We start from the raw sequence: 24,518 nt of genomic DNA, 5'->3' as shown, positions 1-24,518 counted from the left end.
GGTAACACAAAATTGCAGACAAAATCTTCCAACCTACACCTCAGTCTCCTTTAAAGTTCATCTGAACACACCATACATGAAAGGAAATGAAAAGTGAGTTTTTCTCCTTTACCATGGCACTGGGACTTCCTGAGTTTTCCATTCCATTGCTGATTGGTCCAGAACTACTGTTTCCTTCTAACTATTCCCAATTGTGTCTGTCAGACATAATTAGGGTTACACACTAAAAAGGAAGTGTTAAAATGTAATAGTGCCATTAAATCCAACAAATAATTTTTACTTTCACCCTCAGTATATCAGGAAAAATAGCTATTACCATTTGACATCTGGGCTCAATGGAACCTTCATATTTTTAAGCTATTTTTATGTATAATTTACAGAAATATGAATAAAAGGATAGTGAAAACAAGGCTAGAAATGTTGCTATCTCTGCATTTATTTGTGATTTGTCTAATAATTATGAAATGTCAGTTTTTTCTCTTTTCCATTACGAGGGGAAAATGAAAAATTCTGCATTTTCAACTATGTTCAATTAACCCTAAAAGTAAGCTAGAACAATGATGTTTCCCATCTTCTTACATACATTCTTGAAACAGAATATAGAATTAGAAAAAAGTCCCAAAATTAGAAAAATGAAGGGTGACAATTTATTTCACTATTGGATCATCCTTATCTAGGTGATTTCATCCTTGTTCCATTTTATTAGTCTTTTTTTTAAAAGCATACTTGGGAATACCTGATGAGTAATGATGAGTCATAATAAAATAATACCTATGATGAGAAAATGGCAAGATGTTTCAAGATACAGGAAAATATGATCCATAAGATCCCATAATGTAACTTAGATTTATAAAAGGGTGCAATAGACCCATATGGTAATGGCAAGGCAGAACGAGTTTTATTCAATTAAAAAAATTAAATAAATTTTCTCTTTGTGCTTTGACAGCATCTAAGAACGAATAAAACTCATGAAATGCCAATCCTTTCAGACAGTAAGAACTGCTCAAAACTCAAAAACAAAATTAGAGCCAATCGGGCTTCCCTGGTGGTCCGCCGCCAATGCAGGGGACACGGGTTCGCGCCCTGGTCCGGGAAGATCCCACGTGCCGCGGAGCGGCTGGGCCCGTGAGCCATGGCCGCTGAGCCTGCGCGTCCGGAGCCTGTGCTCCGCAACGGGAGAGGCCACAACAGTGAGAGGCCCGCGTACCGCAAAAAAAAAAAAAAAAAAAATTAGAGCCAATCAACTCTAACAATACACCGAAGGTTAAGAATACTTTTTCTCAAATTATGTTAAATGCTAATACCAGAAAAATTAAAAATTTTTCAATGTAAATAAAACCATCTATTAAATTAGAAACACTTTTAAATGAAAGATGGAATAAAATGGGTATTCGGTATTACTAGCAGTACTGTAAACTAATATAATATTTTAAATTCTTTTAACTTCCATAGTCTTTAACTCAATAGTTAAACTTTCGAAATTCAATCATAAGAACTAATCTGAAATACTGAGAAAACTGCATGAATGAAAGCATATATTGCAGTGGTATTCATGTAAGTTAGAACTTAGAAGAGGCCTAAATCTTCAAGACTAAGGGATGGCCTATCGTACAGTCATTTAAAATTATGGCTATAGGGACTTCCCTGTGGCCCAGTGCTTAGGACTTCGAGCTGTCACTGCCGGGGCACGGGTTCTATCCCTGATCGGGGAACTGAAAATCCCACAAGCTGAGTGGCGTGGCCAAGAAATAAAATAAAATAAAATGATGGTTTTAAGACTATCTAGGAACATGGAATAATATTCTTCATCTTTTATTTCAGATGAGACCTCTCAAACATCACTCTGTAGCTGAACACCTAACTGCTATGAGGCATATACTCACAGATATTCACTAAGTAAGTACCACAAATCAAAATCTTTAACACACTTGCAGCACCTCCATACCCGCACCCTACTCAAAACACACTGTTGCTTACACACACCCTATCACGACTAACAGGGCGCACACACACACTTACTTTGAGGACTACATCACAGTAATAATAGTGGTTATGTTCCAGTGGGAGATTTTTGGTTTTAGTTCCCAATTTTTACCTAAAAAATTTAAAACAAAATGCCCCCTCAAATGTATTTAACCTAAGTTTGTAAATATATACTTTGAAATTCAATTCCAGTGAGACTTCTAGGATATTGGTATAATCACAAATTTATTATGGCATCGCAAAATGATACAATTCTTTTGAAAAGCAATGTGTAATACATGTCAAAAACCATACATGTGTTTATATCTTTGACCCAAAAACTCCTACCCTGGGAATTTATCATAAAGAAATAATATAAAAGAAAAACGTGCACAAAGATACTCGATGCAACATTGTAATACTGAAAAACATTAAAAGTCTCTAAAAATAAGACAATGGCTATGTAAATTATGATACATTCTTTAAAAAAGAGTAAATATAAAATACACAGAAACAAGGAAAAGAGGTGACAAAAATGTTAAGTTAAAAAAGCAGAATATAGGGGCTTCCCTGGTGGCACAGTGGTTAAGAATCCACCTGCCAACGCAGGGGACATGGGTTTGAGCCCTGGTCTGGGAAGATCCCACAAGCAACTAAGCCCGTGTGCCACAACTACTGAGCCTGCGCTCTAGAGCCCGCGAGCCACAACTACTGAAGCCCGTGCACCTAGAGCCCGTGCTCCACAACAAGAGAAGCCACGGCAGTGAGAAGCCCGCGCACTGCAACAAAGAGTAGCCCCCGCTCACCACAACTAGAGAAAGCCCGCGTGCAGCAGCAAAGACCCAATGCAGCCAAAAATTAAATACATGAATAAATAAATAAATTTATTTTTAAAAAAGCAGAATATAAATACTGTTGAATTAAAAAGGGTTTAAAAATTGTATTAACTATGTCAATTAACCAAAAATTCTCTTCATAAATGAAAAAGGGATGGGCACACTGAAAAATAAGGAAGACTGTTATGTTAGAGTGGGGAAAAAGTGTTCATTTTTAAAGTATTTTCTAATGGGACTTTGAAGATAATGTTTAAAAATCAAAACACGCAGGGAAAAGTAGATACTCATGGATAATAATTTCAAATTTTTGAAAAGAAAATCCAGAGTTTCAGAAAGGATAACATAGGCCTTTGCTAAATGATAAAGCAAATTCTTGTCTAGATGCAAAAGTTTCCTTAAGGAAAATAAATTTTAAATATATTCCTATGTAACTGCTCTAGCAAAGTTCCAGAGACACTAAATTATTAACAATGTTGCTGTTTTTCTTTCTAAAACAAGCCATCTATGGTTAAGTTGTATGCTTTTTCTTAAGACTTTAAAAACTTTTCTTGGCATTTGATTGGATATTAACACTAACAGAAAAGGAAAGAGTGCCACCTACTGAACTGTAATCCCTTCCACAGTAAAAAAAGAAATCAATATTCCTATTTAGACTGCAGAACTTGAAGTCTCCAGCAAGAATAAAGTGGATAATTAAACATTATGAACTAGCAGCGTATTTTAAACATTACATTTTTACTACATAATACCTGATAAAAATGAATAATAACTTTAAACCAAGTCTGATTACATGCAGGAAAAACAATCAATCAACGCGTTAATTGTGCACATGGCAGTGTATTAGCACAAACCATCAACAATTAATCAACACTGTAATGTAACATCACAAGGCTCACAAAAAAGAAAGTATTGCAAGTATTGCTTCTTTTCTGTGGTAAAATTAGATGCAAATAGCTACCTTTAAGTATTATGTAAAATAAAATTTTAAATATGTCTAAGGGTTAGAAAAAGTTGATTACAAGTTATTGAAAGTGGATCAGTAAAATTAAAGTCTATCACCAAAAAACAATGAAAGAGACATGCAGAAATATAAAAGATAGCTGCAAAGATCTGGCCCAAACAACTTGCACATTCACACACATCTTCAATCTATTTCTCTCAAAGCCAACCAGCGAGGTAACATTCTGAGTGATGCTGTGGTCTTCAGGTGTGAGTCTGTGGACCTGAGCTGGCTGGCAGTGCAGCTCACACAGGAAAGGCAGGACAGTCCGTCAACCAGAAGGCAGTAAAATACCCTAGCAGATGACAACCTACTCTGTGCCGAGCACTTCACACACCGCCAGAATTTTCACATCAGAAAGAATTAGACTGGGTGTTATTACCAACGTGTACATTTACAGTACTGTAAGTGTTTCTTCAGGGTATAATGGTATGACAACCACCATACTTGGTGCTGAGATTTTCAGGAACAAATTGTAAATGTGGTCCTGCTCTCAAAGACCAAGTTGAAGACTTACAATAATAGATGATATTAATCTCATTCACTTTTTTTTTTCTCCAGCCACGCCACGTGGCTTGTGGGATCTTAGTTCCCCAACCAGGGATTGAATCCGGGCCCATGGCAGTGAAAGCATAGAGTCCTAACCACTGGACCACTGGTTAATTCCCTCATTCACTTATAATAACAACCCTATGGAGGCTACTATTTCCATTCTACAAATGTGGGAACTGGGGCTTAGGAGAGGAAAGAGCAGACATAACAATATTGTAGAGAAAGCAAAAAAAAAAAAAAAAAAAAGAAAGGCTTTAAATCATCAAACCCCAATGAAATACCAAGCTAGAATTTTTGGCAGTCAAACACCACATGACTACAGCAAACAACAGGCATCACAGCACGAGCGTTATCTATAACCTTAAGCCCTAAACTAATAAACTGAAGGTTGATATTTAATCTTTTAGTAACAAAACTAACGTAAGGTGTTTTTGAACAGTTTCTGTTCTAAAATCTCAAAGCATATTAATTCAGTATCCTACAATGACAAACACGGCCATCTTCAAAAATCCTCATTACACCATGAGGTCAATGAAAGGAGAGCCTTTGCACCCCCAACATGGAGCACAGGGCCTGGCACAAAGCAGGTGCCCTAAAATTAAACTAGTAAAAATGACAATGATAACAATATGCAAACCCGGCCTTTTTTTTTTAAAGCAAGTGCATCTGTTGCCCTTAACAAACAACATAGTCTGCTTGGCATCCCAGGTTCATGCCGGATTATTTAATCTTGAACTCTATCTGATTCCTCTTTTTAAAAAATAAATACAGGTTATGCTGGAGCATTGCCTGAGGGATAGAAAGTCCATTCTAAGGTTAATCCCCAGATCAGGCCAATCTGTTTAAGATCAGGACACCTAGATGCTGAGATTACCACCCAGCCTCCCCAGCATGAAGCCCCGCTCCTCTCTCTAACACACTCTCTATAATTTATCTACCACCCAATCCTGTCCACTCAGCACCTCTCCAATCCGGTCCTTCCTCTGATCGCTTCACCACAGTCAGAATTCAGGCCCCATCAGCTCCCCCTTGCGTGGCCACACTAAGCTGCACCCAGGCTCTTTTCCAGGTCTTCTCTCTCGAGGCCATCCTCCTCCTCACCATGAGAATTTACTCATGGAATCATCTTATGCCGGCCACTTAACCGCCATCGAGTCCCTCATCCTTACAGCACACTAAGTAAACATCTCAAATAATTTGAATCATCTATATATATTAGTCTAACCTTTCTTCTTTCCTATAGATTAGAAGCTCTAGGAAGGCAGAGTTGGCGCTTTCTATTTTCGTTCACCCCTGTATCTCCAGAAATAAGCAGCGTGCCGGGTTGACAGTAGGCTCTCCATAGCTATTTGATGAGTAAATGAAAAAATGATTCTGAATTTGCCTTTAGCACCGATGGTACAGGATAAATATATGACCGCTTTAAATTGAAGCAAATAACTTGATATTATTCTCTCTGAAACAGAAAATCTCTATGTAGCCATAGCAGATAATTAGTTAAATAAAACGCAATTACTGCACTGTCCCAGATAAGATTCAAATTCAGCAAAGCAAGATAGAATAAATCCTAACTACAATAAAAACACTAACGTTGGGGTCTTAACCCAAGTCAGCTGTGTAACAACTATCTCCCTACTCCCCTCAACCTCCCTCCCTACACGCACGCACACACACACACACACACACACACACACACACACACACACATACACACGGGAAATTTAATCCAAGAAATCTAACTGTGGATATTAGAAATGTTAAACTTCTGAAATTTTTAAAATTTGATAAAAAACGGACAAAATATTTTTTTCTGTCATGGATGCCTAGAAGGGAGAAACAGACAAATTTGGTGGTTGTAGTATGTAAAATATCAAAATGCTTAACTTTTCTAAGGCATTTGATATTACTCTGTTGATTTAGAAACATACAAACTATTTATTATAACACTGGAGGTGTGCTCTGATTTTTATAAATCCACACAAATTAAAGGGAAAAAATTTCAACAAGGAAGAGAATTTTGGCCGGGTCCACTATAAACTGTGGTCTATCGTATCAGCATGTGCTGGTACTTTTACTGTCCATTGTGAAATGTATACACCTCTACTTAAGGGCTGATTCTGCTAGTCTGAATGCAAAGCAAAAGATACCCATATTTTTAAAAAACCTAATTTAAAAACTTATGCTGTAGGTAAAAATCCATATCAAAGGACAATAATAATAAGCAAAAATTCACACAAGTGAAAGAATCAAATAAGATGTTACCAAACGTGATTTTTTTTTTTTTTTTTTAAGTAACTGCACTGAAGGAGTCAATCTGAAAGGAAAAGAAGAACACTGGAAGAGCCCAAGGATAAACCCTGCTCTGTTTCAACCTGGACTTGGAGAATAACAGCAGGGTGATGAGTGATGCAAAGGACACTGGGCTAAGACCAACGCTGGGCCTCGAGGGCCAGCTCTGTCACTCAGCAGCTGTATTACTCTGGACAAGCTACTTTCTGAGACAGCTTCCCCAGCGTTCTGAACAAACTGCCCTAAGGACAGCGGTCAGTACCTTTCTCTGTGTCTCGAACTGACCACTCAGGTACAGTAAAAGGGCTTTAGGTTTTGTACAAAAGGAGGAGTGGAGAAAGAGTGCAGAGGAAGCAAGACCAGTGTAAGTTCTGGAGACAAAACCAATCATTAGAACAAGACGTACTGAGGGTGATGATGGAGACACACATTACATGGCGCCTAAAGGAGCCCGGCTGAGGAGGGGACTCCAGATGAACCTGAGCAAAGATATGGAGGTGCATGGTTCATTAGGGAAACATAAGCAAGTTAATGATTCTGGAGATTAAAGCCTGAAGCAATGAGGGGCATGAAACTAATATGAAAATGCAGACAGAAGTCTCATCATGAGGACCCTATAGGTTCACGCTCAGAAATTTGTCCTTAACATCGTAGACAAGTCAGCACATATCAACCCTTCATTATCACTTCAGATGTAACCTTTAGGCTCAGACGCTGTAGGATTAAGAAAAACAACACGATGCCTCCAGGTAACCACCTAGGATACACAGAATAAACTTTGCCCAGACCTTCGCACCCCAGCCCTGGGACGTTAGGAGGGGAGACCCTGAGAGGGTCCAGTGCAGGGCTGGCCACTGGGCTGGACTTGGGGCCAGGACGCTTTCCGCAAGCCCGTCCGCTGAGAAGACGGGCTTGATGACGGTACTGCTCCACTCAGGAAGGCCTGCCCAGGCTGAGATTTCCAACAACCACAGAAGGAAAGCCCAAGAGTGGGGAGAGGGGACGCCTTATTCTCCTCTCTACTGTCAATCCCACTTCCCCGTGTAGGACTTGACACTGTGGGCATCCACGCACGCAGCACTGAACGGAATCACCAAAACCGGAATCCAGCCCTGCTCCCAATGCACCACGTAACGCAAGGCAAGGTAACTGAAACATTTTTTTTTGGAACTTTCATTTCTCCTCTGTAAAGTGGGAGTGATAACAGCATCTGCCCTTAGGGTTGTTTCAAGATTAAATGAAATAATATTTATAAATTTGCCATGTGATGCCAAGCTTTTATATGTCTACTTTCAAATAAACAAATATTGATATTTTAGTGACTTAAAAGCAGTGCAAATTTCCTCATTAGCACTCTTCTATTCAGTTAGTAAGTAATCTAAGTTGGAAGAATAAACATCTTTTCTTTAGAATGATTAAAGCTACGTTTATCTTGACCCAGTGCAGCCAAAATTTAAAACAAAAAAAAATTTTTTTTTAAATTAGGGACTTCCCTGGTGATGCAGTGGTTAAGAATCTGCCTGCTAATGCAGGGGACATGGGTTCAAGCCCTGGTCCAGGGAAGATCCCATATGCCGCGGAGCAACTAAGCCCGTGCGCCACAACTACTGAGCCTGCGCTCTAGAGCTCACGAGCCACAACTACTGAGCCCGTGTGCTGCAACTACTGAAGCCCGCGCGCCTAGAGCCCGTGGTCCGCAACAAGAGAAGCCACCACAATGAGAAGCCCGCACACTGCAAAGAAGAGTAGCCCCTGCTCGCCGCAATTAGAGAAAGCCCACGCGCAGCAACGAAGACCCAATGCAGCCAAAAATAAATAATAAAAGCAATCATTAAAAAAAAAAGTGGAAATGTTCAATTAAATACAATAATATTTTTTTAAAAAAGAGGCCCAAGTGGAAATCAAACTACATTTACATAAAAAAAATTCTTTTAATCTATAATTATCTTGCATGAAAAAAAGAACTTGCTCTCCACAGACATTTTTGGTTTTCCTTGAGAAACAAGGAGCACGCACTGTACCTGTAAGCAGTGGAGAGCCAATAAGGTGTTTGACGCTATGGGATAGACTTAAGTTTTATTTAGCAGCTTATCGTGGAAGATAAGGATAGTTCAGGAGAGAGATAAAGGTTTAAACAAAGGGAATTTTGGGGTAGTGTTTTAGAAATTTTTAGGAAAGAAAATTAACAGAATTGGTTATGGGACTGAAGGAGCAGAGTGAGCGGAGGGGCCAAAGTCAACACTCACACGCCTAGCTTGAGCGGCTGGGTATCAGATGGTGCCACCAACAGAAACAGATAACACAGATCATCAAGGGGGAGATACTGTGTGTAGCCCTTGACGCGCCAATGTGAAGCACCTATGGGAAATGTGGAAATGGCCGCCTGACGCCTGGATATAGAATCTCAAAGGTGTGGTATGAGGGGACAATTTGGGGACTCATCAGTATCCAGATGACAGGTGAGACCAGGAGAGTAGAGAAGATCACACACCGAAACGCTGTACAGTGTGGGAAGCAGCAGGTCAAGGATACAATTTTGGGAGCATCAACATTCTGGAGGTAGAAGAGCCACGGGAGATGAGCCGATGGGAAGCACAGAGAGTGAATCAGTCACATAAAAAGAACTAAGAGAGGACGATGTCACTGAAGAAAAGGAGTTTCAAGGGGTGCCCAACAGTGACCAATGTAGCAAGAAGGCCCAAAAAAGGGAATCCTACAAGAAAGCTGCTGCAGTGGCAGTGCAGTTTGGGGATCTTCCCAAATTGCCACGTAAAAATAGAGCAACTACTATAACGAGGTGACAAAGTACACCCCTCGACACCAAAACACAGAGGGTGAGGGCCAATCACCAAGAGCCACAAGCCCTGAGTACTACCCATCTGCCAGGGCAAACGGTGAGAAGCAACGGGGAGACTGAAAGAAGATTCTCCTGAAAAAGGAGAGCCTTAAAACCCCAGCAGGTGCTGACTGCCAGCCAGGAAGGCCACACGAGAGGAGGGGCTGAGGCTGGGAAGGTCTGGCCACTTCCAGGGGCAGGGGAAGCGGGGATGGGGGGGGATTGATGTAGAGGGCGGAAGGGTCAAGCCCCCCGAGCTTTCAAACCTGACCCTTGGCTCCTCTGCCCAGGACAGAGCCCACTGAGAAGAAACTTGCTGGGCCTGGAGTCATAGACGAGCAGAAAAGGAAAAGCAAGCTGGCAAGAAGGAAAGAGAAGATCCAGATACAAGTGCTGGAAGAAAATGATACAGAAAATCTCAGAAAGCAAGCTATGTCTGCACATTACACAGCAACAGCAGAAGAGGGAACACATAAAGCTAGAAAAACCACCCTCAACTTCCTTCCAGATGTTCAGAAAACCTACATTCACCTGCACAATTTCTATAAGAAAAAGGAGATGAAATACCAAAATAACATCCCTACAGACAATGAAAGTACACGAGAAACATACTCAAAAAACAGATGAAAACTGTAATGTTCTATTTGAAGATGGTCTAGAAGACATGAAAGAGCATAAATCAAAATTAGGAAAACTCAAAAGATGTAACAGAACTCAAGAAAGCAGCTATATGGTCTGACAAGGTACAATCATAGAAAACTGGGGGTGAGGAGTAATAGGATAGCATAAGCAAAAACAAAATTTTTACCTGTTTCATGAATCATGAATGGCAGTTTTAATAGTGTATGTGTAATCCAGGATATGGATAATGTTCTAATTCTATCATCTTCTTTTTATCCCTGGGAACCAGAATTCTTGTTAGAGACAAAAGTATTTACTGGTATAACATGAAAAGCAAAACACCCAGAGTCATGAATTTGAATTGGAAATATCTGTATAAACTCCTGAGGTCACCTATCTATTATCTGTCTGTCTAACTGTCTATGTATTCACACACATCTGTATGTATATACATGATATAGATATTTATTTAGTTATTGCCTAGAAACAATGACAACCCAGTTGTAGTAAGTACCCCAACTGCCCAGATTGTGAACTGGAAATGCCATTTCCCAAGAAGCCAAGGCTTTCTTGGAAAAGTGACTGATTCCGAGTGTGGCACAAGAATATACAAGATGAGCTAGGACATTGTGAGACACCAGGTAGCAAGGGCACCATCAGAGACCACTAGCATCATGTCAAAAGGATTCAGAAGCCACACTGAAGAAGCCTCCACTGGCCAAAAGATGGGAAGATCTGGTTTGCAATAAGGGTAAGAATTGTAATGAAAGAAACCTAACAAATATCTTTAAATCTATGAGTTCACAGTGATATATTAAAAAAAAATTAGTCACCTATGAATGACAAGGAACCAATTCATTATCTTAAAGACAAGGGAGATAAAATGAAAGAACCAAGCATTTATCCTGCTTTTGCTGTATGAACTAAGTAACTAAACAGTGGATGAGGGAAAGGATTTCTTTATAAAATTATTCCAATTAAAGAATGAGATAAAAATAAAATGATAGAATATCAGTACCTTATGACCCCAACAAATGAACAGACCTAGGCACTGAGCACTGAAACTCCTAGTATCAAAAAGAGTGAACACCAGGGACTTCCCTAGTGGCACAGTGGTTAAGAATCCACCTGCTAATCCCACCCCTCTAGGTGGTGACCACCTAGAGGGGTGGGATAGGGAGGGTGGGAGGGAGACACAAGAGGGAGGGGATATGGGGATATATGTATATGTACAGCCGAGTCACTTTGTTATACAGCAGAAACTAACACAACATTATCAAGCAATTATACTCCAATAAAGATGTTAAAAAAAAAAAAAGAATCCACCTGCCAATGCAGGGCACACAGGTTCGGTCCCTGGTCCGGAAAGATCCCACATGGATCACTGGTCCGGGAAGATCCCACATGCCACGGAGCAACTAAGCCCCTGCGCCACAACTATTGAGCCTGCACTCTAGAGCCCGTGAGCCACAGCTACTGAGTCCGCGTGCCACAACTGCTGAAGTCCACGCGCCTAGAGCCCATGCTCTGCAACAAGAGAAGACACCGCAATGAGAAGCCCGAGCTCCACAACAAAGAGTAGCCCCCACTCACTGCAACTAGAGAAAGGCTGTGTGCAGCAACGAAGACTCAACACAGCCAAAGAAAAAAAAGAGTGAAAACCAGACATTATTTGCCTCCTGATGAAGGAAAATGACCCTGCATCTATCTTGCCAGAGGTACTGATCAATCCTCAGATTCTTGCTGCCAATTTCCAAGAAACACATTGTGCTGCACCATGAGTACACAGTCAGCAAAATCCAGACTGTGGGAAATACTATAAGTCCAACCACCCAGGTTCCTCTACGAATACACTGTAAGGAAAAAAAGGGATTTGGTGGGGGCAGGGAATTACAGGGAGGACCTGTAGATTAAAAGAAACTTTAAAAGACATGTAAAGTAAAAAGAGGGGCTATGTAAAGAAATTAAAGTATCTAGAGAAACATGTTTGATTGACAGAACTATAAAGAAAAGAAAAGCAGTATGTGCTATAAAGTGAGGACACTGGAGGGAGGGAAGAGGGGCTGGGCATATGGAGGGCCCTGGGGTGGCTGGTAAAGTTTTATGTATTGAACTGGGAGATGGTTAAAAGGTATTTTCTTTATAATTCACTAAGCTATACCCACCGCCCCCCCCAGAAAAAAACAGATCAGTAAGGATAAAAAGTTCCTTTAAGTCAACCAATTAGGCAGTACTTGGGATCTCAGTGAGAGCTGCTTCAAGAAAAGGATGGAGGGAGAAGTCAGATGGCACTAGCTTGAGAAATAAATGGTAGGGATTGAAAAAGACACATATCCTTGAGTCTAAGGAGTCAAAACACTTCCTATTAAAAGATCTAGAAGGATTCATACTTTTTTTTTTTTTTTTGCAGTACGCGGGCCTCTCACTGTTGTGGCCTCTCCCGTTGCGGAGCACAGGCTCCAGACGCCCAGGCTCAGCGGCCATGGCTCACGGGCCCAGCCGCTCCGCGGCATGTGGGATTTTCCCGGACCGGGGCACGAACCCGTGTCCCCTGCATCGGCAGGCGGACTCTCAACCACTGCGCCACCAGGAAAGCCCAAGGATTCATACTTTAAACAATGTTATTCATGGTGAATGGGAGTACGAGGAAAATAACGAGGACCTTTCGTTTTATACTGAATATACTTAGGCAATATTTCTTTTTTTTTCAACATGGTTGTGTTACTTTTGTTAATTATTTTGAACCTGTAAATGTTTATCTTTTAAAAGAGCTTCATAGTGACTTTCCTGGTGGTTCAGTGGTTAAGACTCCATGCTCCCAATGCAGGGGACCTGGGTTCAATCACTGGTCAGGAACTAGATACCGCATACCAAAACTAAGATCCTGCACGTGGCCACAAAAGCCCTGCGTGCCGCAAGTAAGATCCAGCGCAGTCAAATAAATAAATAGAACTTCCCTGGTGGCACAGTGGTTAAGAATCTGCCTGCCAATGCAGGGGACATGGGTTTGATCCCTGGCCCAGAAGATTCCACATGCTGCGGAGCAACTAAGCCCGTGAGCCACAGCTACTGAGCCTGCGCTCTAGGGCCCGTGAGCCACAACTACTGAGCCCCTGTGTCACAATTACTGAAGCCCAGGTGCCTAGAGCTCCATAACGAAGAGTAGCCCTGCTCGATGCAACCAGAGAAAACCCGCGCACAGCAACGAAGACCCAACGCAGCGAAATAAATAAAATATAAATAATAATAAAAAATAAATACTTTTTAAAAAACTACACACAAAACAATATTTAATAAATAAACAAACAAACAAATAAATAAAAGAGCTTCATAATGTAAGCCCTGGGGGAGAAGAGACAAACTGAGAAGAATTTCAAATAGTTTCTGGAGAAGAGTTTAATTTGAAGGTGGAAATACTCCACCTTCAAAGAGGGGGCATGTAACTCCCAGCTCCTTAACTGTGGGCTACGTGTAAGGAATTCTTTCCAAAGATGACAGTGTGGGAAGCAGGAAAGAGGGTATCTTTACAGTGGAGAAACCCGAGAAACACTACCTCGGCCAGGTGACCAAGGTCAACATCGATACTGATCAATCATGTTGACAGGATGTTCCCCTAATATGATGTGATGAAAATGGCACCTTACTTCTGTGGTCTTCCTCCCCCAAAACTCATAACTCCAGTCCGATCATGAGAAAAGCCTCAGACTAATTCCAACAGAAGGGCATCTATAATGTATCTGACCAATACTTCTCAAAAGTATTCTCAAGGTCATCAGAAACAGGGAAAGTGAGAAGCTGTCACAGCCAACAGAAGCCTAAGACAGGACAACTAAAGTAATGAGTATCCTGGATGGGAGCCTGGAACAGAAAAAGGATATTAGGTAAAAACTAAAAATAATGGGCTTTAGTTAATAATAATGTATCAACGTTGGCTCATTAACTATAACAAACATCCCATACTAAATATAACATACTAACACTACAGGAAACTGGGTACAGGATATAAGGGCACCCTCTGTACTATATTCTCAATTTTTCTCTAAACCTAAAACTATTCTAAAAAATAAAGTTAATTTAAAATATTTTAGGAATAAAAACCCTAAAAGTAGCAACATCACAGTATCTTTACCAAGTTTGCTAGGTTGAGGTTGGTAAGTTTCTGCAATAAATAAAGCAGAGTAGATGGTTTCTATTTATTTTTTCTTTGTCAAATATTATGGACAGATCAACAGACCACCTGAACACTACTGAACACACTCTGAGAACCAAACAATGACTTTGGCAGAGAATGCTATTTTTCACGCATTCCTCAGCACAACAAAATAGGGAAGAAAAATTTGTTACTGTTGTGAATATGAAAATACGTATGACAGGCTGGCAGGAGAATGTTCTTGGTGAAACACACTGGGTACCGGCCATCAGAACTGTAATAGTCTACGCAAGACGTGCATTTATAAAATACTTCAAAGAGGTCTCACTTGTAAACATTTAATCAGATACAACGGGCAGGAATGCCTTCTACTTCATCTCCTCCCACACCATCTTCACAGGGCTGACAATCAGAGAGCTCTTCCATCGAGCACGCACCCTAGCCCAGCTGTTAAGTTTGTGTTCCCTCAGCCCCTAAGCATGTGATTAACATTGTTTTAGATTTACTCTTACTGTCAAGTCACTTCACAAATGTATATTGTCTTTCAAGTGAAAAGGAACTTCCTCAAGAGTGAGGAAGCAGGACTTCCCTGGTGGCACAGTGGTTAAGAATCCGCCTGCCAACGCAGGGGACACAGGTTCGAGCCCTAGTTCGGGAAGATCCCACATGCTGCGGAGCAACTAAGCCTGTGTGCCACACTACTGAGCCCCCGTGCCACACCTACCTACTGAAGCCCACATGCCTAGAGCCCGTGCTGTGCAACAAGAGAAGCCACCACAATGACGAGGCTGCGCACTGCAACGAAGAGTAGCCCCCACTCACTGCAACTAGAGAAAGCCTGCGCACAGCAACAAAGACCCAACACAGCCCAAAATAAATAAATAAATAAATTTATTTATTTTTTGTTTTTGTTTTGCAGTACGCGGGCCTCTCACTGCTGTGGCCTCTCCCGCCGCGGAGCACAGGCTCCGGACGTGCAGGCTCAGCGGCCATGGCTCACGGGCCCAGCCGCTCCGCGGCATGTGGGATCCTCCCGGACTGTGGCACAAACCCGTGTCCCCTGCATCGGCAGGCGGACTCTCAACCATTGCGCCACCAGGGAAGCCCAAATAAATTTATTTTTTTAAAAAAAAAAAGAGGAAGAGAGATGGGACATTCATTGTTACGTGTCCTATGCGTTCAGCACCGTACTACTCTATATAAATGTCTTACAAAATCTCTCACTTAGTCCTCACCATCGCTCACGTGGCAGGTATTATACCTATCCTATGGATGATGGATATGACGTTCGGAAAAGTTAAGTGACTTGGTGAGACTGTAAACTCAGTAACTAGTTGAGTCACGTCTGAACAGCTCCATGAAGTCCAAGCTTCTTCTACTACAGCCCGCTGCCCCTTCAGGCCTTCTAGGCTTCCACCCCCACCAGACGACTTAGACTGCTGTGTGTGGAGAAGACGTTCACACGCTTTTTTGACGAGAACCAAGTCAAAGGATTGATAAGAGGGTAGTCCCATGACAGTACTTTGCGAACAAAATGTTATGACCAAAGTCTGACCGTGTCCGTGGCTCTTACGAAAATAAAAAAATAAAAAGCTTGGTGAACAGGTGTTATTATCAAAGCTGTTCACGTCTGTACCACACTATGCACCACTAACCAGAATACTAGATACTTTCTAACATGCTGTGCCTGTGGAAAAAAAGACGTCAGGTTGTAAATGATTTATTAAGTTGACTTGTGTGGTTATATTAAAAAATGGTAACCACAGGACTGTATTTTATGTCCTTTTCCATGAATAAGGGGAAAAGTTTTTGATAAGCATCTTATTGTGCTGCCTATCATTACTACATCCTTATGAACCATATGCATATCGTATGAATCAGCAATATCTCTGCTCCTTAGAAAATCCCTAAGTGTTAGCTGAAAAGAGAAGTGGTCAAGGCTTACATAATTCTCCTCTTAAAATGTTTATAATTTTTATTGAAGAAAACTTGAAATAAGATTCAAGTTTTGCTTCAAATAATCCAGAAGAGAAACTGAAAAATTTACTATTGTAATTTCAGACAGAAGTCACTAGCTAAAATCACTGAATTCTTTTTCATACTTCCTTCACTACCCAGCAAAAATCTACTATCTCAGTCACATTTCCTTGGCAGTATTTAAACATGATAACTGTATCACTTGGAGAGAATTTCACTGTGCCATAAAAATGAAACAAAAGGGTTAAGTGTAGATTATAATCAAAGTCCTAGCCTTGGTTTTGAGTAATGAGTTCGTTAGGGCTTATTACACTATTAAAAATAATTAAATAACTCTCTAAATGAATAAATGCAGGCCCTACATGGACCAGAGGTGAACCTGTATGTGAACCAGGAACTGAGATTAATCAAATATGGATTCAAATTTTCAAAAAGACTAGAAAATAATTAAACAATATAACTATTAAACAGGAGGTGCAACAAGAGACAGAATGAAATGAAAACTACAAAACAGATTTAGAAAGCTCCAAAGCGCACCGAGAAAATGGACTAAAACTTTCTACATGGGGAAGATAGTAGTTCCGACTGAATCACACGCCAACTGATAACGAACCTAAGTCTTGGCCATTACACATTACCACTGTCTAACCCACTGACATAAAACTCATATCCTTCTGAGATCACTGATGTGCCAGTTATATACGGTGCCTTTCCTTTAGTTTCCTCCTACATAACGCCTTCAGTTTCCCCCCAGCATTTGATTACCATTCATGTTTTCTTAGCACAATTCCAAATTTTGTGTACTTCTAAGTGGCCTTTCAGCTAAAAATTTCAGAGCCATACAAAGACTATTCTTAAAGAACAAGAGGACAGATCACGGACTGACTTAGCACTACTTTCATGAAGAGGTCCAGGATGCTGAATAAATCACATCCAATGACAACAGCAAAGAAGGACATTCCAGGCCTACCTGACAGTCATGACCTGTTTATACGAGAAAATGGAGTTCTTCTCAATACAGCTACTACCAGGCCTCTGCCCAAGAAACCCTCCTTTGATAATTTTAATATTGAAACGTGTTTGTTATATTTTTAAAGTAAATAAATATATGCTTAGAGATGCTGTAATAAATATGTTTCTAAGATCAAAACCACTGACATTGGGGAATGAGGGGTTTAAAGAGAATGACTTTACATAGGGAGCTACAAACAGTAAGATTTCCTCCAAGGTAATAAAGGTTACAAATACAAATAAATTCAAAGGTGGGGAGGAGACAGATTTTTAGCAGCTACTAGGAAAAGCTGGGGATGACCGAGATGCATGTGGAGATTTCCAAGTCCTGCTGTTCATGTACCATTAGGCCAGAAAAGGAGAAACAAGGAACCTCTACAGGCAAGATTCTATAAACAACGTTTACTTGAATTGAGTTCAAGAACATTTACTGAAGGCACCCTTTGTATCACATTTACCGGTGAAACTGATTGCTGCCTTCAGTCAGGATTAAATCTCTAAGAACTTTAAGCAGAAAAGTGCTAAGCTGTCAAGCAGAGTCTTTTTCTAAGGGACTCAAGCCAGAAAGCTATGACAACCTTCCAAAAGGTTACAGCGAGTCCTTTCCACACCCATGGTGCCTATCACCAAGCACGAACACAGCACTTCACCTCAGCACATTTGATTACAGCACCAGCACTGTTCAGTAGAGCCTGCTGCCCCGAGATCCAGAGTGTCTGATGGCCACGCACCAACCCAGGATAAATCTCTACAACTTAGGGCCAGTGTTCATCCAGTTTTTCAGATGAGGAAACACTGACACACAGATTGTAAAACAACTTCTTTCATGTCTAAAGCTAGTCTCTGAAACAAGTAAGTAACACTTCAAAATGCTATTAAAGTGCAATTGGAGATTAGAAGAAATGAACCACAAGAAACTGGGACCCTCGGGAATTGCTGGTGGGAAGGAAAAATGGTGCAGCCACTGTGGAAACAGTATAGCTGTTCCTCAAACAATTAAATATAGAATTACCATATGATACAGCAATTCCTCTTCTGAGTATAGACCCCAAAGAACTGAAAAGCAGGGAATCAGGTATTTGCAACGTTCACAGCAGTATTATTTGCAACACCCAAAAGGTAGAAACAACCCAAGTATCCATCAACAAGTGAATAGATAAACAAAATGTGGTTTAATACGCACAATGAGGTATCATTCCACCTTAAAAAGGAGAGAAATTCTGACACCTGCTACAACACAGATGAAGCTTGAAGACATTATGCTAAATGAAGTAAGCCAGACACAAGATAAGTAACATTCCACTTATATGAAGTACTTAGAGTAGTCAAATTCATAGACAGAAAATAGAATGATGGCTGCCAGGGGCTAAGAGGATGAGGAGTTATTGTTTAAAGGCTACAGAGCTGGAGGTTAAAAAGTTCTGGAGATGAACAGTGGTGTTGGTAGCATAACAATGTGAATGTACTTAATACCACTGAACTGTACATCAATAAAAAGGTTAGAAAGTTATTTCTGCCATCATTGGTATTATCCTGAAGCACATCTAGGGCTTCAGAATTTTAAAAAATAAAGAAATTTCAGCTTTTCCATTTTTTAACAAGAAAAAATATTCTGTACCTGCGTTAAAGACCACAAATTACTATATATCTCTTTAGAATCTTAGTGAATCTAAATGATTAACATGTAAATCATGCAGGAAAAAAGGAACTCTGCATGGATTGACTACTGTGCCTGATTCGGTATTATTTTACAATAAAAATTCGATATGACCAAGCATAAACATTTCTACTCATCATAAAAATGCAGATAGCATGCTCTCACTGCTGATGGCCCAGATTCAATCCTTGGTCAGGGAACTAAGATCCCACAAGCCACACAGCGTGGCCAAAAAAAAAAAAAAAAAAAAAGTACAGATAAATAGATAAATCTGCATAATATTAGTGAATGTTCACTCACTCACTGTTTCCAGTATTATCCAACTCACATTTATAATAAGGGGGGAAGGGGGAGAGCTACCCCAATTTTCTTTATGTTTCAAAGGCTTTCTCATTTACTTAATATCCCATTCTCATATAATACATCTTTGACAGACTTCTCTCTGTGGTCACATTCTGTTCTCCCCTACTTAAAATTTACAAAGGAAATCAAAGCCTCATCAGACATACCCTTGATTCCATGGCTCTGCCTCGTGAGGCCCGCTGCAAGATTGTTGGCTTAAAGGTTAGAATAATTTGTAAGTAGTATTACAATATTTTTACTGCATTTCTAGAATTTATATGTTAGCATAACTTTTTATGTAATTCAGTTAGGAAACCTAAGAAGATTAAAAACCCGTTAAAATAGTTACAAATATATGAGCGAGAAACAAACAAAAAACCCCACAGACCTTCTTGAGAAGACACAATGGGTGGCATGTAATCAGGGATGTATTCTTTTCTTTCCTCTGCATCTTTACTTCCGGGTTGAGGAAACTGAAGTACGTTGTTCTTGCTAACAGGAAATGAAGGAATTTGATGTGGGAAAGTGACAGGTTCAATGTTGTGGATATAGTCTTCTAGTTCATGAAGACTAACGCCCATAAGTTGGAAAGCTTCACCAACATCATCCAAAATTGGGTCTGTCCGGCCATCTGAAACAAAGTCAAAAGCAAAGCAAATTATTTTAAGCAAATTCCATGAATATTTTTTAAAATATTAAGAAAAAAGTATTAGGTAAATATGCAGCTCAGAATCAAATATACTACATACTTAAGACCCAGTCACTGGAAAAAATTGAATAGATTTTTAACAGACTATCATATTGTTTAAATATTAGAAAGTTGACTCTGAAAGTCAATTTTAAATATGATCTGACAACCAACCAGAACACCACAGACAATTCATACTAACAATCAGCCAGTACAGAACTAACGTCAAAAGTAACTTGCAGATGGTCAACAGCACCTGGAACAGTGGCTGACACAAAGTAAATGCCCGATAAATATTACTATTATTATATTTTATCAAATAAGTATTGATAGAATGCTGAGCTAGGTAAATGTCCATTCCATTTTCTCTACTGCTCAGTGATACAACTCTGGAAACTACAACAGCGGTTGGCATAGAGTTGGCACTCCATAAACATTTGTTGAATGAATTATACCACTGAATCAATTTTCTAAATCCAAGAAAATTTGCTGAAAGGGCTTAGACCATAAAGGTAATTTACATGTAAAATTTAAATGTATTTAGAAGACACCGTATAAAATGGGTAGAGATAAAATGATAAAACATTAGATATAGTGAGATTCTCTTTACAAAAGGAAGTTTCTCCTCTGCCTGCCCTTAGCAGAACTTAAGGTCTCTACATCTTTTAAAACTTCTATGAAAATTCCAGTTCCAGATTTCCAATAAATAGCTTATTTTTTTAACTATAATCTCCTATGATCACGGCAAACTCAGTTTGTCTGAAATTAAATCATGATGTAAAATGGAAAAGAATCATCCAAAGTTCATAAAAATGAGACACGTTTGCTCACACCCACACAAGGAAACTTCTGGAAGGATATACATCCAACTGTAACAGTTTATGGGGCTGAAAGCTGCAGAACAGGGGAAGGGCAGAGTCGAAGCAGGAGACTCGTTTCTAACTTCAAAGATTTTGTAGTCTGAATTTTTATACAAGTATGGGTTACTTTGATGTAGAAAAAAGAGAGGATAAATAAAATGAATACTCATTCTTTCCCTTAATGACAGACAGGCATTTCAACTCTTTGATTCTTATTAAAAGCAGTATTCTTTTCTCAGTCTTAAAAATGTGGTCCTCTTGAATTCTTCCACATTTTTGCAATTTCAACCCAAGAGCTTCTGGTGTTCCCCCTGCACCCTTTTGGGTACCGGCTTTCAGAATTTTTCCTTTCTCTCTCTTCCTACTCTCACTGTCTCAGGCTAGTTTCAAGTTCTCCCACCTTGCGCCTCTCTTGCACTTAACCGCCTCTCTTGCACTTAACCGACAGCACAATTGTCTTGAAGCATCACTTTCATCACACAATCCCCCTCCGTAAGAGTATGCAGTGTTTCCTACCACGTTGTAATTTCTCTCTCTGTTAAGTCCCTCCCTAATCTGATCTCGCTCCATTTAACATCTTCCTCTAGCACCTTCCAAATGAACTGGTTACATATGCCAAGCTGGCCGCCTCACTTACTCCCACTTGGTTACCTCAGGTTATGCTTTTCTCTACCTGGCATGCTCCCTACATTATACAACCTTGCTTCACGGCTCAACTCAAATCTCACCTTTCCAGTGAATCCTGCCCTGGAACCCAGAGTGTGCATGTGTCTCTCCTTCACCGCATTCCTTTTGCATTTACTGCCTATACCTATACCGTGCACTGCTTTCAGTGTATACACACATTATTTAATGTATAATACAATGCATACAGAAACTTCTGCCTCTGAATGCTTTGGCAAATCGTTACCTTAGGGAAATTTTCAAATGCATTATTTGTTGAATTGATAGTAACTTCTGATACTTGCTTTAACTTTAGAGCATTTTTTAAAAAAGGAACAAATACCATCAGTTTGTTTTTACTGACATTTCGACACCCTTTTACACACCTTACGGGCAGGGATTGTGTCTAAGTAAGCCTATGTCTCCGACATGTAGCACAGAACTCAGATCATAAGTGGTGCTCAATAAACGTGTGTCAGAAAGACAAAGGAAATAAAGAAACAGAATACAAGATTGCATAGTGGTGACCTGATGTTACAGTAACTCCGGTTCAAAATAAGAATAGTGTAGAGAAAAGAATATTTAAAAGTCTATGACTAATAAGTATACCAGGAATTAGCATTTTCAAAAAGTCACCAAACCACAATAGAGAATGAACCCGATCATCGTATTCTCACTAAAAGCAAGAAAATCATTACAGAAATTGGTTAATTATCGAGGTTCACATTAACACAAAACAGGGATCACCCGATGACTCTAGAATACCTGGTTGCTTGGGGTGCCAGCACCTGTCTGGTACCATGTATAAGGCAGGAACAGTAACTATGTATTCAGGGTTATTCTGATTACCTAAAGGTACAGAACATCTGTCCTCATTTAGGGAACTTGGTAGCAAAAATACAACCTGGACTACGTATGCTGTAACAGTATACTCAAGCACCAGAAGAGAGGAGGGAGGGAAGAGAAGCAAAAGCAGACAGCGGTGTGCTGGTGGTGTATTTTAAAGATCAAGATGAATGAGAGCTACTCAACAGTTCCAAATTCAGATTAGAAGTATCCATGAAATCAAGCTGTCTAAAAATACACATTTTTAAAACTCAAAAGATGAAATGACTAAATAGTTATTATGGTGGTGGATTATCAGTTCACTTATTTATTCAACAGCTATTTCCTGGGTGCCTATTCTATTATGGCACTGTACTAGGTTACAGAATACAAATATAATAAATTTGTCTCCTGGGGAGGGGAGAGGGGAGGGTGAGAGATATACACAGATGATTACAAAGCAAGGTGTTCAATAACATAGCAGAAAAATGCACAGAATTATGAGAACAGATATCACGAGTTTGCTAAAGCAAGTGATAAGTGAATTTCAAACTAGAAGTCGTACTACTGGTGGACCAGGGGGCGAAGGACACACTAGGAAACAGCATGCATGCAGGAACGGAGGCTTAAAGTGTTTCGGAAAAGGCAGGTAGCTCAGCATGGTTGCAGATTTAGGATGACAGAATGGCAGAAGATAAGAAAAATACTAGCTCACAAAGGAAAGTGTGTGCTGCTCGAGAGCTTAGATTTTTCAGCCTGTAACCAACTGAAATACTTTTAAGAATGACAAAACCAGATTTGCATGATGGAGAGATTACCATATTATTCTGGCAGCACTATGGCGCTGGAATGGAATTTGGGGCCTAAGAAGTAAAGTGTATTCATGGGTCTCAACTTTTCAGTGGAGCAACCTCTTTAACAAAAAATATCCTATAAAACACTTCACCCAGTTTTCCAGCTGAACACCTGAAAAATAATGCCCCGAAACTTAAATGAGGGGTAGTTCCCCCTCCACACACACAGACTTCCCATCAATGAGATGATGTGTTGCTTCTACTAAATATTCCAACTTAGTAAATGCCACCAGCTATACAAACTACCAGACATTTGCTTAAAAACCATGTACTGTAGCCCAGATTACCTGGGGAGCCTTGTAAATTGCCGATGATCCCTCTACCACACTTTGATAACCACTGACACAAAAATATAGAAGAGGAGGAAATCAATGGGTGGCTGAGACATAAGCCACAGGTAATCTAAGTGAAACCGACAAAGTCGGCCTTGAGAAGGAGTAAGCAGAGATGCTGTCTATGAAACGAACACATACAGAAAGAAGAGGCAGTGTCCCTAACGGACCAGAGCTGTCAACGAGTATGTGTTGTCAGGAGCTGAAGAATGGCCAGGCTTGTAAGAAACGGCCGGTAGACGGAGCGCCTGTGACAACTAGTTGTAGTAGTTTGCGGGCAAGGGAGGAAAAGAACCAAAGTAACAGAGGCTGTAAGACATTCTGGAGGTGGTTCTACACGCAGCCAAAAGCAGACGATGATTAAGACCGATGATCAGATCACAGAGGAGGGCAAAGGCTGTGGAGCTGGGAGCGGGGACAGGGCTCGGGCTACGGGCGGGATAAGTTAGCGGCTGACGAAGAGGGACCAAAGGGATGACTGGAGTTTCCAGGGACAGTGGGAGCGGAGGGACGTCAGGGGCCGAGAAGACACCCAATCGCGGGGTGGGGGAGAAGAACCAACACCTCCTGGACGCCGGTAGAGCGAAGGGGAACGCGGAGGTGTCACCCGTGACTGGCCAGAGGCAGCCCTCCCGCACCCAGCCCGGTACTCACACAGCTCAGAGTACCGGTGGCAGCCCCGTCCCAGCTGCTGCAGGTAACGCTGCAGCACGTCCGTGAGGAGGTGGCAGGCGCTCAGTTGTACCGAGTCCCAGCCCAGCGCCTGGCAGATCTGCGCCACCGAGACCCTCAACAACGACCTGGAGTAACTCTCGCACATCCCGCTCCGTGGACTCCACCGCAGTCCTTGCTGCCACTTCTCTCCACCCCCGCCACCTAACCTTAGAAGAGCCCCTGATTCATCCTCTAGGGCCCCCGCGGCGGGGAAATCGTCCCCCCCGACCCCCGGCGACCACCTCAAAGCCACAGCAGCACGGAGCGCGCCAGCCTGAGAGCCGCCATTTTGGACTCGCTCCGCCTCCCGCTGGATGGTCGCCGGGGGGAGGCAGCACTAGCCGAGTGC

At 40.9% G+C, this 24,518-nt stretch overlaps 1 protein-coding gene across 1 annotated transcript in view; it reads right to left on the bottom strand.

Moving 5' to 3' along the window:
* The window catches only part of TAF3 (TATA-box binding protein associated factor 3), a 152,515-nt gene extending 128,074 nt beyond the window's left edge, over positions 1 to 24,441 (bottom strand). The window contains exons 1-2 of the mRNA XM_060006026.1: positions 24,110 to 24,441; positions 19,622 to 19,864 (exon numbers count right to left, since the gene is read on the bottom strand). Of these exons, the coding sequence (XP_059862009.1) occupies positions 19,622 to 19,864; positions 24,110 to 24,275 (409 nt within the window). The 5' untranslated portion in view covers positions 24,276 to 24,441. The remainder of the gene's footprint in view (positions 1 to 19,621; positions 19,865 to 24,109) is intronic.
* Between the last annotated feature and the right edge of the window lie 77 nt (positions 24,442 to 24,518).

Source organism: Delphinus delphis, chromosome 2, assembly GCF_949987515.2.
Source record: "Delphinus delphis chromosome 2, mDelDel1.2, whole genome shotgun sequence".
NCBI lineage: Eukaryota > Metazoa > Chordata > Mammalia > Artiodactyla > Delphinidae > Delphinus > Delphinus delphis.
This window is presented reverse-complemented; position numbering and strand designations above follow the sequence as displayed.